General features: G+C 39.1%; 1 protein-coding gene across 2 annotated transcripts; it reads left to right on the top strand.

Moving 5' to 3' along the window:
- The first annotated feature begins 3,175 nt into the window (after window positions 1-3,175).
- On the top strand, window positions 3,176-10,060 carry unc45b (unc-45 myosin chaperone B). 2 transcript variants are annotated; one of them, XM_085475239.1, is made up of 20 exons: window positions 3,176-3,350; window positions 3,964-4,125; window positions 4,223-4,259; window positions 4,373-4,548; window positions 4,805-4,894; window positions 4,979-5,146; window positions 5,280-5,445; window positions 5,621-5,791; window positions 5,885-6,056; window positions 6,175-6,475; window positions 6,576-6,670; window positions 7,171-7,312; window positions 7,400-7,540; window positions 7,686-7,813; window positions 7,968-8,034; window positions 8,206-8,319; window positions 8,471-8,586; window positions 8,723-8,840; window positions 8,936-9,091; window positions 9,448-10,060. In XM_085475239.1, exons 2-20 carry the CDS (start codon window positions 3,964-3,966, stop codon window positions 9,718-9,720), a joined length of 2,793 nt encoding a protein of 930 aa, XP_085331365.1. In that variant the 5' UTR covers window positions 3,176-3,350; the 3' UTR covers window positions 9,721-10,060. The 2 variants fall into 2 exon arrangements, with proteins under 2 accessions (XP_085331365.1, XP_085331366.1); XM_085475240.1 differs by having other exon boundaries at window positions 3,176-3,402.
- Window positions 10,061-13,234: the final 3,174 nt, after the last annotated feature.

The raw sequence follows: 13,234 nt of genomic DNA, 5'->3' as shown, positions 1-13,234 counted from the left end.
TGATAAGTAATGCATTTTTTTTGGTATGAACAAAATCCCTCTATTGTGCAATTTATGCTGCAGTGGATGCAGTATACCACCTGGTGGTACTACTGCTCTAATAGGTCCAGATAAGATGCATCACAGTTCTCTGACTTCTTCACCACGTACGTAATGTGGAAAAGATGCCAATAATTTACCTACGACATTTATGACGTTTCATGTGTAAACCTCTAGGACTATCACTAGGATATGGAGAGGACCAGCACACCCAACAGTCGTCATTTACAAAAAATGAAAAAAAATATTACTTGCACTTTGCATAACACTGAAAGTGTAATTTTGGTCTTTAGCAATATTTTACAGGCATTTTTTTCAGCCCAGTCCTTGTACCTGATTCTCAGGGGATTTTTTTCATGTTTTTTTTTTTAAGCCACAACCAACCTATGAATCATTCAATAATAAAAAGAATGCATTCAACTTAAGGAATGAATCAGTTTTGCGTCTACACATAACGAACAAGTTAGAGATGTAACATTATCTTTAGATGCTTTGTTACCAGCAGCCTGTCAAAAAGAAAAACATCATTTGTTTATACAAAAAAAATGCAAAAGAAAACATAGTTCGATGGGCAGAAGATAGTATTTTTGCATCAGAGATCAATTCTCAAAGAGCTATTAACTGAAAAGCACTTCCTGCCATGCTGTGAACTGTATCTTTAAAAAAAAAGTAGGAAAGTGGACAAGTAGAGGACAAAAGCACAAAAGGAGAAGTTGCAGGATTTACAAACTATTTACAGCAGATGAAGAATATTGAAAGTCATATCTTAAGAAACAGGACAAAATAACACCAAAGTCCCGAAACAGAACCTGAGACACGCCTCTGACCATTCAGTTTATCCATCTTCTATTCACTGAAATCTACTCTGAAATGGTCTCAGCTGTAAAGATGTCACCCTTAAAGAAAGAAAAGGTTGAGGCACACCAAATTACAGAAGAACTAGACTGAAAATCTGTTGGTCTGATGAATCCAAATGAGAATTTTTGGATATCAAACACGCAATGGATTACTATTACTATGGCTTCCCCAGAGCCCGGACGTCAGCATTATTGAGGCAGTGTTGGATCATCTTGACAGAGAACAAAAGAAAAGGCCTCAAGACTTTAGCACAGCACTGTATGGGCAAAAACATTTGAACTCAAATGTTAATGAAAAAGAAGCAACAGTAGGTCTCAAGAAATTCACTGTGGCAATAGAAGACGAATCTTTGCTGGGTTGTCTTGTATACAGGTGTAGTACTGTATGTATTAACTATTTTTGTTTTTAAGGGACAGTCATGACTTGGCCCTGCAGTATGCAGATGGCCAAGGCAAAGACACACTGTGACTACTGGGGGTCTGGTGGAGATAGTGTCTATCATTTAGGAAAATGTCATTTGTTGCAAGGCTCAAAGTGGGATATGAAGTCATGCTGCAATAATGCTTGAGGGGAAGCCATGTAAGGTTGAACATACCATGTGAATGGTCTTTTGAAAATTTTTGAAAGGACTGGTCTTTTAAGCAGGTACAAACCCATTTTAACAGAAATATTAATGATACAAAAAAAAGAAGAAACAATAAACTGCTTTCAAACACACTTGCACCCTATCATCCACATCAGACAGTTGCTGGTGAGTTCGGAGGTCAGTGCAAATATAATTAGTATCTCTTTCCCCAACACTAACATCATTATTGATCTTTCCTCTGGTCTGAGTCATGTATCAAAAAATGTCTACACAGTTCACAGATGGAGTTTAACACAGTTCTAATACAGAGCATGAAACTGATGTGCTGCACATGGAGTTTATAGTTACTGCTAGATTTGAATTACATTGAGAAAATGCAATTACATAAAACCATAATACACTATAAATACAAAACTACAATATATGCCCAAAATAGAAAAATTATTTCCAAAAGTATGAATAATTGTGAAATGATATCAATAAAATGCTCGCAGCTGTCTTTTGATATGCATGTCTACTTTAAAATCCAATCCAAAGCAAACTGATTTAAGACTCAAAGCAAAAGGCAGGGAGGCAGCGCCAGAGGTTTTATGAAGATGAAGGCCAGACAAGGTAAACATTTGAACACAATGGCCTGCATGAGTTGATCATAACAAAATAAGTAAGCGGAGCCCCACAATACCACTGTGGAAAGCTGAACGATCTGGTGATGTTGGAGAGGAAAATCCGGTCTTAAATACTGCAGTGGTGATGAGACAACACAGTTGTGTCAATAACCACTGCAGCTGCTGAGACGCATGCTTCTCAAAACCTCAAACCAACCACTGAACCTGGGACAGAGTAGGTGGAGAGAAACAATGAGAGTCACTGGTCTTCAGGACAATGACAACTCTTCTTAAAACATATTTTTATCATTATGCGTGTGCGTACTTGCTCTCAATTTTTTCCATGTAATTTGCAGTAATCATAATTTCTATTTTAGATGTTTTGAATTTCTCAAAGTCTTCACAGATTGTTTTCTTTTTGCGTACTGACTTGTGAAGCCAGAGCGCTTCTTCATTGGGGCGTCACAAAATGAAAAACATCTTGGGACCTCTGTTGGGTGTGTGTGTGTGCTGAGAGGATACCAGTTACGATGGGACATTTTTAAGAGAATTGCTGAAAACCATTTGAGCGCACATTCAAAGGATGTAAACATACACTCACATTTACACTTGTGAGTCTTTCCACCTTAAACCCTGAACTCTCCCCCTAACCATCAAAACTAATTGCTTGATTCAATATCAAACCTTATGTATGTGCTCTTTCCAGAAGCTACCAGTTTCCACCAGGATCCCCCCCCCACACACACACACACACACACTCTTCACCCCCCCCCCCCCCCAATCAGGCAGTTGCTGGTGAGTTCTCAGCTGTCTGTGCCCTAAATAGACCTCATCAGGAGCAGACCACCTTTGAGGGGTTACTCTCCACTAAATTACCAAATCTAAAGTTTGGGGTTTTTTTTGTGAAGCTTTAGATTATTCAACAACCCTTAAATTATATGTTTTTCAATACAAGTCGTCATAAACGTACACCAACCTTAAGCACAAAGCTGTTTTTTGGGGGGGTTGTCACTGTGGAAAGAACCCTTTTGGTCACTGGTGGTCCACCTTAGTTCTGTCCCACCTCCTTGAGAGTCACTATAAATATAAATTGTGATACTGGTAGGGGGAGGTAACACAAGACAGATAAAGTTTGTAAGAAACACTCGGGACTACAGGTCCAGATCATCTACGCAGGAGGAAAAAGAAAAAAAAAACCCACAAGAGCAAAGAACAAAGAAGAGGACTGAAGAAGAGAGACTCAACAGAGATACAATCTAACGGTACAAAACAGCTTCCACACAGAGCTGTGATTCTCTTTTGAGGGACACTCAGGTATGCAGAGGTACTTAGTATAAGGGTAGACTATGGCTATCAGGGGAGCAGGTGGAGATAGTGTTGGTCATCTAGGAAAGTGCCATTTGTCTCAAGGCTCAGACTAGGGTGGGAGATCGTGCCCAAATAAGGCCTGAGGGGAGGCCATTTAAAGTTAGAGATAGCATGTGCATGGCCATTTTCTACGGGGGACCCAGGTCAGTGGGACAGGGATTAGCAAGAAGGTGAGAATGAAAATAATTTCTAATTGTATGTTAAATTATTTTCATTACCACTCTGTCGTTTGTTTGAATGGTGTGTCTTTATAACTTTGAACTGCTTGCACACTGCTTTTCTAACACAATTTAAAGAGACAAAAAGAGTCAGCCACGATCATTATATGTTCAGCTTATTTGACGTATTTGTTTTTCATCCAGAGAAAAAGTAAAAAGCTTAATTTAAATTTGATTGGCAGAATTTGTTAAAGTAAGCTTTGCCTGGTGAGCACAATAAAACAACACACAGGTTTGATTTTACATTTCACATATACATAAATATATATATATTCCAATTTTTTGCCAGATGGGAGACCCAATCCAGTTAAAAGAGGAGGGAAACAAACACTTTCAGGCAGGCGATATTGACAAGGCCATTGAGTGCTACACTAAAGCCATCAAGGTGTGCCAGGACAAAAAGGTGCTGGCTGTGATTTACAGGAACAGATCTGCATGCTACCTAAAAAAGGTAAGCACTCTGATATGGGACCAAAACTATATCAAACTGATTATGCTTGCAGGTTCTCTGACAAACTGTCTGTGATTGTCTCTGTTTTTTCTTATAGGAAAACTATGTTAATGCAGCATCTGATGCAACTAAAGGTAGAGTAATACGTTAAGAACTTTGAACAGCTGTAAATATTCAGTCAACAGCAGAACAAAAATCCATAGATGAAAGCTAGTCATTAACTTAAACAATTTGCCCTCATACATAGCGATTGATGTTGATGCAAAAGACATAAAAGCTTTGTACCGGCGCTGCCAAGCTCTGGAAAAGCTGGGAAAACTGGATATGGCTTTCAAAGATGTGCAGAGGTGTGCCACGCTCGAGCCAAAGAACAAAGCCTTCCTGGAGACACTCCGCAGACTGGGAGCAGAAATCCAGTCCAAGGTCAGCATTAGGCAGATACAACTGCACACAGAGCACCATACAGGGCAGTAGAAAACTACATATACTACTTATCTAACTGCAATAAGTATCCATTAAACTCTAACATACAAGTAATCAGCAGGCTAAACACTGAAGTAATTTTCATGACTGTTCATGGCCATATCACCAAACAATATAAAATGTAGTCTACATAGCAGGAGCTTAGATGATATGATCATTTATAGTCATTTTTCTTTATCATTTTTTCTCTCCACAGCTGAAAACTACATTTTCCACAGATTCGAGGGTACAAAACATGTTTGACATTCTCTTCGATGAAGAGAGCGAAAAGGACAAGAAGGAGAAGGTGAGGATTTTCTAAACTTCCTATTTCTATATTTGTTGTGGCAACAACGCACAGTTCACACAGTTTTGCTTCTTCAACCTCTAGGCCGCCAACAACTTGATTGTCCTTTCGAGGGAAGACGCTGGAGCAGAGAGAATTTTCCAGAATAATGGAGTGACTCTGCTACTCAATATGATCGAGACTGGCAAACCAGAAATGATCCTGGCTGCTGTCCGTACGCTGTCAGGAATGTGCACGGGACATAAGGCTCGCGTGAGTCATGGTGCATGCAAAGTGAAACTTTCAGCAACTCTTTATAAATATATAAAATTCCCATGCCCATGTCACCGGATGTATGATTTTCTTCCCATTTTCCTTACAAAACCCTTTACACTTACTGCAACAGGCAATGGCCATCATTCAGATGGTGGGTGTTGATAAAATGTGCAGCATCATGGCTGTTGACAATGAGGAGATTGCACTGGCAGCCTGCAACCTCTTCCAGTGCATCAATGATTCCCTCACTGGTGGAGATACACGAGAATATGGGAAAGAAGCAGACCTTGTTATGGGTATGAGAGAATAATTACAGTATGTGTAATAAGTATCGGTTAGATTTTCTACTTCTTTTTTCATCCTTACTCCTAAAAACACAGACTTCATTCTAAAAGGGCTCCTCTATTGGTGGTATTTTTCACTGTATTATTGACTGATGGACAATCTTTGATTTAATGTGTCTCCCCACAGATCCGTCTAAAGACTTGAAAACTATTCTTCTTTCTCTGCTGGAGATGGTTGCCAGTAAAAAGGTGTCTGGCCATGGCAGAGACCAGGCATTAAACCTCCTGAGCAAGAATGTACCTCGCAAAGAGAAGAAGGAGATGGATCATTCCAAAAGCCTTTTCACTATTGACCATGGTGAGCCCAACACCTGATTCCCTAACAGATTCCCTAACACAGGCTTTTTGAGTGATACTAATCATTCAACATCTGTTTTTGTTTTTTCTTTAGGTTTGAAAAAGATCCTCAAGGTTTGTGGCCAGGTTCCTGAGCTGCCAGACCAGTTGCCCTTGACAGAGAATACACAGCTGATTGCTAGCGTGCTCCTCAACAAGCTCTACGACGACCTTAAGTGTGACCCAGAGAGAAACAACTTCAGGGACATTTGTGACGAATATATCAAGTATGTCCATGAAACATTCAGTGTTAATAAAGACACTATAAATGAGGCCCAGCAAACATATCTTGTGTAATAATCAGATTTTTTTTCTTTTCTCTAATTCTCCATTCATTTTCTAAAGATCCAAAATAGACCCCAAAGACATGGACAAGACCATTCATGCCATCAACTGCATCTCAGGACTGCTGCAGGGACCGTTCGATGTCGGTAATGCTTTAGTTGGTCGGCAAGGCATCATGGAGATGATGGTGGCACTGTGCGGCTCAGAACGCGAGGTGGACCAGATGGTTGCGGTGGAGGCCCTGATCCACGCCTCCTCAAAGATGAGCCGTGCCAGCTTCATTATTACGAATGGTGTCTCACTGCTCAAGGATATCTACAAGAAGACCAAGAATGAGAAAATTAAAATACGTGCGCTGGTGGTGAGTGTGCCAAAATGCAATAAAAGCTTACTTTATGTTTTTTTCTTTTGTCTCAGGGTCTGTCTGTCTTTATGCATACTCATGCGTCTGTCCTCTCCAGGGTCTCTGTAAACTCGGTTCAGCAGGAGGCGATGATTACAGTTTAAGGCAATTTGCTGAGGGCTCCACAGAGAAGCTGGCCAAGCAGTGCAGAAAGTGAGTATTCACAGAGACTCTGTACTAACTATATGCTAATGACAGTAATATTTTAAAAATACGATAAACTACCTTATAGGGCAAGGATGTTAGAGTCATTTTACAGCGTGGGCGAAATACAGCCCACTTTGACTGCCCTGCAAGTATAAAACATGAAGTTTTCATTAATTCAAAGAAAATGTCAGCTTTTGGGTTTTGTTTTGTTTTTAGACTGTGAACAATGTAAGAAGAAACACACAAACAAACAAACAACAAAAAGAAACATTTCTATAGTAGAAAGTGGAAAAAAAATTAACTTTGTCATTTACTTGTTTTTGTATTACTTAATTACTTGAAAATACAGTTAAAAGTCTGTGCACTCCTTCACATTTGCTAAAGCTGTCTAGTGGCCAGTCTTTGCTGGGCCGATTCTGGCCCTAATCCAAATGTTTGACACCCCTGCAGGCTTCATATTTGTCAGGTTGCAATCAATGATTCATGATCATTTTTGACTTTTCTAGGTGGCTCTGCAATCCCCAGATTGATACCAAAACCAGGAAATGGGCTATAGAGGGTCTTGCATATCTGACTAATGATGCTGATGTAAAAGATGACTTTGTGGATGATGAGCCTGCCATGCAAGCCATGTTTGAACTGGCTAAGGTACGGAAATAACAACCTGAGAAAAACTCAGAAAAGACTAAGAGGAGACCTCTTAGGATAACCACTTCCTTTTCTCTGTGTTTTTAGTCCAGGGATAAGACGATCCTATATGCAGTTGCTTGCATCCTGGTTAACTGCACTAACTCCTATGAAAAGAAAGAAATTCTCCCTGAGCTGGTTCAGCTGGCCAAGTTTTCAAAACAGCATGTGCCTGAGCAACACCCCAAAGTAAGAGAAGAATGTAAAAGTCAGACCTAAACTGATGATTCAACAAACAGAACAGGAAATGTCACACACACACACACACACACACACACACACACACACACACACACACACACACACACACATATGATGCATTTTTTCTTGTCAGGACAAGAAGGACTTTGTTGACAAAAGAGTGAAAAGGCTGCTGAAGGCCGGAGTCACATCAGCTCTTGTTGTCATGGTGAAAGCAGAGAACATCATCTTGACGGATCAAACCAAAGAGATGCTGGCAAGGTGCGAAAGAAAAAAAAAGAAAAAAAGACTGATGAGGCTTAACAAAATATGTAAAACGACATCTTGTGACGTTTGTAGTCTGGAGGGGAATTCCAGTTTGGTGACAGCTGAATAAATGACATCATGACTCTTTGACACATTTTTTAATCTTTAGGGTTTTCTTGGCCTTGTCAGAGGATCCCAGAGATCGCGGTACTATTGTTGCCCAGGGTGGAGGAAAGGTAAGCAGTGTGAAAAAAAAAATCAAAGTAGACTTGAATTTATGGCGCTCTATAAAGCCACGGTTAGATACATGGTCAGCGCAAGCATGATTTGTACTGATTAACTTAAAAAAAAATTCCACACGTGTACGTTACTGTTATTTAAACATATAAATGTGGTTCTGCCCTCAGGCTCTCATACCACTGGCTCTGGAAGGAACAGAAGCAGGAAAGGTGAAAGCCAGCCATGTCATTGCCAAAATAGCTGCCATTTCCAACCCAGAAATCGCCTTTCCTGGTGAGAGGGTAAGACAGAAGCTCCTTTGTTTTCTTCAGTGACAGTTTTGCCTGTGGCAATGATTTTTTTTAAATGGTTTAAATGAAAGTGTTTAGACTTGTTTTTACTTGGAGTCTGTGTCATAGCTATTCAGCTCTCACATCTTTTATTGTTTCACAGGTGTATGAGGTAATACGTCCATTAGTGAACCTCCTTCACACAGACAGAGAAGGCATGCAGAACTATGAAGCTCTGAGAGGTCTCACCAACTTGGCTGGTTTCAGTGAAAAACTGAGGTGAGATTTTTTTTCTTTTTAAGATCACATGAATGAATGGACACTGTGACATTAAATAACTCATTTTCTATACAACAGTTTGCTACATTCTGCAGATTTTTTCATTTTCAATTATAACCTTCATCTGTTTTTGTAGAGTGAAGATTGTGAAAGAGAAGGCTTTGTCCGAGATTGAGAACTACATGTTTGAAGAGAATGAACAGATCAGATTGGCTGCCACTGAATGCATGTGCAACCTAGTGACATGTAAAGAGGTGAGGACAGCTGCAAACACATATTGATGGACGACACACAATAAGTAGGCATTCCAACAGGTTGGGGAAAATGAAATGAACTCTGTATGCTTTAGGTGCAGGATCGCTACCTGGAAGATGGCAATGATAAGCTGAAGTTGCTGGTGTTGCTCTGCGGCGAAGATGACGACAAACTTCAGATAGCTGCAGCTGGAGCTCTGGCCATGATCACAGCTGCTCAGAAAAAGCTGTGCACCAAAATGACTCTGGTGGTATGTGCAACAGTTTACTACAACCCACCCCCTTCTCTGATTTTTCTTTTTGTATAGAGATATCACATAAATGAGGTAATTTTGAAAACTTTAAGAGGTACTCCTACAGTTACATAGTAGGTTTTTGGACAATAACACAGTTTTGCCTCTGTTACCGCTAAAGTGTATATACAAATATCTGTAATTTCTAAACAGTTCATGCAACACTTTTGTTAAGTCCCTGTGAACTAAAACTAAAAGTCTGCACTACAGTCACACCTTCACAGACTTACAGAGTCAGGTGTATATTAGCCAATGATGTTTATGTTTAAAAAAAACACAGTGTCACTGACAGAGTACCTTATCTGTACCAACAGACTTCCCAGTGGCTTGAGATCCTGCAGAGGTTATGCCTTCACACCAATGTTCAGGTTCAACACCGCGGTCTTGTCATTGTTTACAACATGCTCAACTCAGACAACAGTGACCTGGCTAAGAAACTGATAGAGAGCGAGTTACTGGAAATCCTTTCAGTGGTTGGCAGAGCTGAGGACAATCCGAAGAGGCAGGAGGCCATTGATGCAGCACGCACATGTTTGGTCAAAGCTATGGATCTTGGTCTCATCAAACCCTTCGCCAGCCCTTCTTAAAGAAAAAGATCAAAGATCAAAGGACATTCTTCATTTTCCCCCTCTGTTAATCAGAGACCCCCCCACCCAAATAACTGTTTTTTCACATAAGTGATTTTAGGAGTCATCACCCTGACTCCCCATCTCTAAATACAACCCCTCACACTGTGAAGCAGGGATTATTTTTATATACAGAAAGGGGTTGCGTGATATAGGAATCATATATGTGGTGGGGGTTTCCAGCGATTGGTTTTGATAAAGCTGTAACTGTGTCTAAATGTTTAAAGACTGATGCATTTACATGTGTTTATATTTTGCCATTTGTGTGGTTGATGAGCCATAATACACCATTTAAATAACACCTAAATGTTTCAGTGTCTCTTTTTCTTTTCTAAACTCAGTGCAAATAAGCAGCACAGACTGAAAACATTAAATCAAAAATCTTTACAGATCTTTTTTACAAACACCATCTTGTATTTACATTAATAAATCTTTTTTGAATTATAATTTGAAGTAAGACTATCATTCCTCCTGAATAACTATATGTAAATAGACAAGAATCAAACATTTATGTTTAGCAAATACAAATTATTAGTTTTTTGGGTGTTTTTTTGCTCTTGGGTTTTCAATTCAAAATTCAAAATGAATAACTATGAAATGCAGTAGAATGTGTAACTTTGACACTCTGATTCATTGTTTTTATACATAAACTACCACATGTTTACAGGTAATTAGTATGTTTCCTTTAACAGGTTATTAATATGTAATTACATAGAAACAGGTAGTTTTGCATTTTGCAGTCATGATTCCTGCATATAATAAGCCATAACAATAAACATTATTGCCATTATTTACCATTATTGTTTCCTGCAAACAAAGAAGAATACTGAGGACATGAGACAGAATTAATTCCAGGATTACAAAAGTATATCTCAGCATGTCAAAGCATTAGGCAGTATTACCTTACTCTTTTTTTAGCTTAAAAATTCTAATCACTTCATGTCATTTTATTTCTAAGAGGTAATACTGTTACCAATACATTGATATACAGTTATTAATATACAGAGCTCGACAGTCATCAAAGAAATGAGTGCCAGCTGCTGGTCAATGTTTACCACAGCTGCAGACGTGCAGCAGTCCATGTGCTATTGCAGTTTATTCTTACAGTGTGCACTTTCACCCTGAAGACTACACAATTGTCACGGTCCTGGGTCGGGTCGACCCAGTATTTTGAGTTTCTTATGTTTTGGTTTATTTTGCATTATGGATTAGTTATTCTCTGATGATGATGTTGATGATGATTATTTCTGGTTTAGGTTTTGTTATCTTGCCCTTATGTTTGGTTTAGGTTGCCTGTGCTTAGTCTTCTCTGCCCGTATGTCCCTCTGTTTGTCCATGACGTCATTATGCCTGTTTACGAGTCTGTCTCTGTCTGGCGTGTGCTTCCTGTTTTATTTTGTAGGTCTGTGCCCTTTGTCAGTGCGTTCAGCTTTGTGCTCTCCCTGTCTCGTCAGTGTAATCAACGTCAGCCGTGTCTCCCAGCTGTTTCCTCTTTGCTCCGTTCACCTCTTGTATTTAGTGTCTGTGTCTTCCCCTACTCGGTGTCGCATCGTTAACGTCTGTTTACCCTCGCTTCCTCCGTGTGCTCCGTTTGCCAGCCAGCCTTCCTGCCTACTCATTCCGTTCTTCCAGTTTAGTTAGTGTTTTTCTGTTCTGCTTCTTACCAGCAATAAAGCTGTGTGTTTTGAATTACTTCCGCCTCAGTGAGTCCTGCATTTTGGGTCCTCTCTTCCTGCCTGCCCACACTCAGACATGACAACAATATGACTTGCTCTTCCTAACTTGTATTTCCTTTTCATTTTAAAGTATTTTATTTTAGCATAACAATCACTCCCCTTTCACTATTTTTGTCATTATGCTTGATTTATTTCAAACTTTAAATGTCCACTAGATTTCATTAATCCACAGTGAAGATGAAACATAACAAAGTGCAGGAACCTCTATCATCTTCTTCGTGGCATGCTCTGAATACACAGACAAGCATATCTTTGACTAGATGTGTAAAACTAAATGTTTTTTTTTTAAAAGTCAGTACCATGAAGGCTACAGCAGTAATAAGCACTATATGCATATGTAATATATGAATTTTACTATACGTTCTTGTTTTTGAAAGAGATCTTTTTATTTCAGACCGTCCCTTTGTAACCATGGAGAGAAGAAAGGAAGAGCAACGGTCTGGCAGTCCATATGTAAAGCGCTTTGGGGTCCTTAGGGACTAGTAAAGCGCTATATAAATACAGGCCATTTACCATCATCACTCTCAGCATCTGCATGATTTAATATTTACAACATCACAGATCTGTGATTATTTCTCTCTGCTCACATGATGTTCCTAAAACCTCTTTAATGAGTGACGAATTTGTTGGTCAGTTCATTCAACTTATTTTACTCGTTCCTAAAATTCTCTGGAACTTGGAGTCATTTTTGACCAACATATGTATTTCAACATGAACATTAAACAAATATGTGGAACCGCCTCCAGGCAATAATACTCAAGTGAGAAAGATCCTGACTGGAACCTGAAAAGGATCCAAAATGGCGCAACAAGAGTACTGGCAGGGACTAAAAAGAGAGAGCATATTTGTCCTATGGCTTCTCTGTATTGGCTCCAGAATCAAATTTAAAATCCCTCTCATAACATACAGGTCTTAAATAATCAGCCCTTTCATACCTTAAAGACCTCATAGTACTTCATTATCCTTACAGAGCACTTCAGTCTCAGACTGCTGGCTTACTTGTGGTTTGTAGTTTTCAAAAGTAGAATGGGAGGCAGAGCCTTGTGCAACATTTTGTGCCAGTAAAAATATATTTAATTTGAGAAAATATCTAATAATTATAATATTACTCATTAATACTTGACATACAAAACCAACATTTGGTGGTACTTTTATTCATTTATTTTATTCATTATTATCTCCCGTTCAGTCATGTCAGGTATGTTTATATATAGTGCCAAATAACAACAACAGTCACGTCATGTTCTTCGTACTTTAGAAAACCCCAACAAGCATTTTTACGGTGGGAAGGGAAACTCCCACTTACAGGAAGAAACAGCTTCGTGTAGGCAGACAGCTGCCACAACCGGGCAGGGTGGGGGAAGAGAACAGAAAAGCTGAGCTAAAAGATACGCTCCAGTGGCATCTGATCAAATGGGTTGTGAAAAAATGGGACTGGGGGATAAATGCTCAGTGTGTCACAGTTAAAATTTGTTAGAGTACTGATTAAGTGGAGTGGTGCATTTCCATCAATTAAAACAATATTAAATAGACTTCTCCCAAATATAACCGTAGAATACTTTTAAAAAAGAGCATTTCAGAGTACTAAATGAAAAATGTTAAATTAAAATATTTTAAATGCATTTTTTTGTGCACAAGATGCAAATCTGGCAAATTAAAGTGTCAAAGGAAAGGCCTTTTTTTGTTCTTGCATGTTAGTTTGTGATGGTTGCAGACTTCTTTCAAATTCACAACTGAAT

The sequence above is a fragment of the Copadichromis virginalis genome, linkage group LG12 (assembly GCF_057382275.1).
Source record: "Copadichromis virginalis isolate Kocher_CV1m ecotype Utaka linkage group LG12, C_Virginalis_male_GT1.1, whole genome shotgun sequence".
NCBI lineage: Eukaryota > Metazoa > Chordata > Actinopteri > Cichliformes > Cichlidae > Copadichromis > Copadichromis virginalis.
The sequence above is the reverse complement of the archived record's forward strand: the minus strand, read 5'-3'. Positions and strand labels throughout refer to the sequence as shown.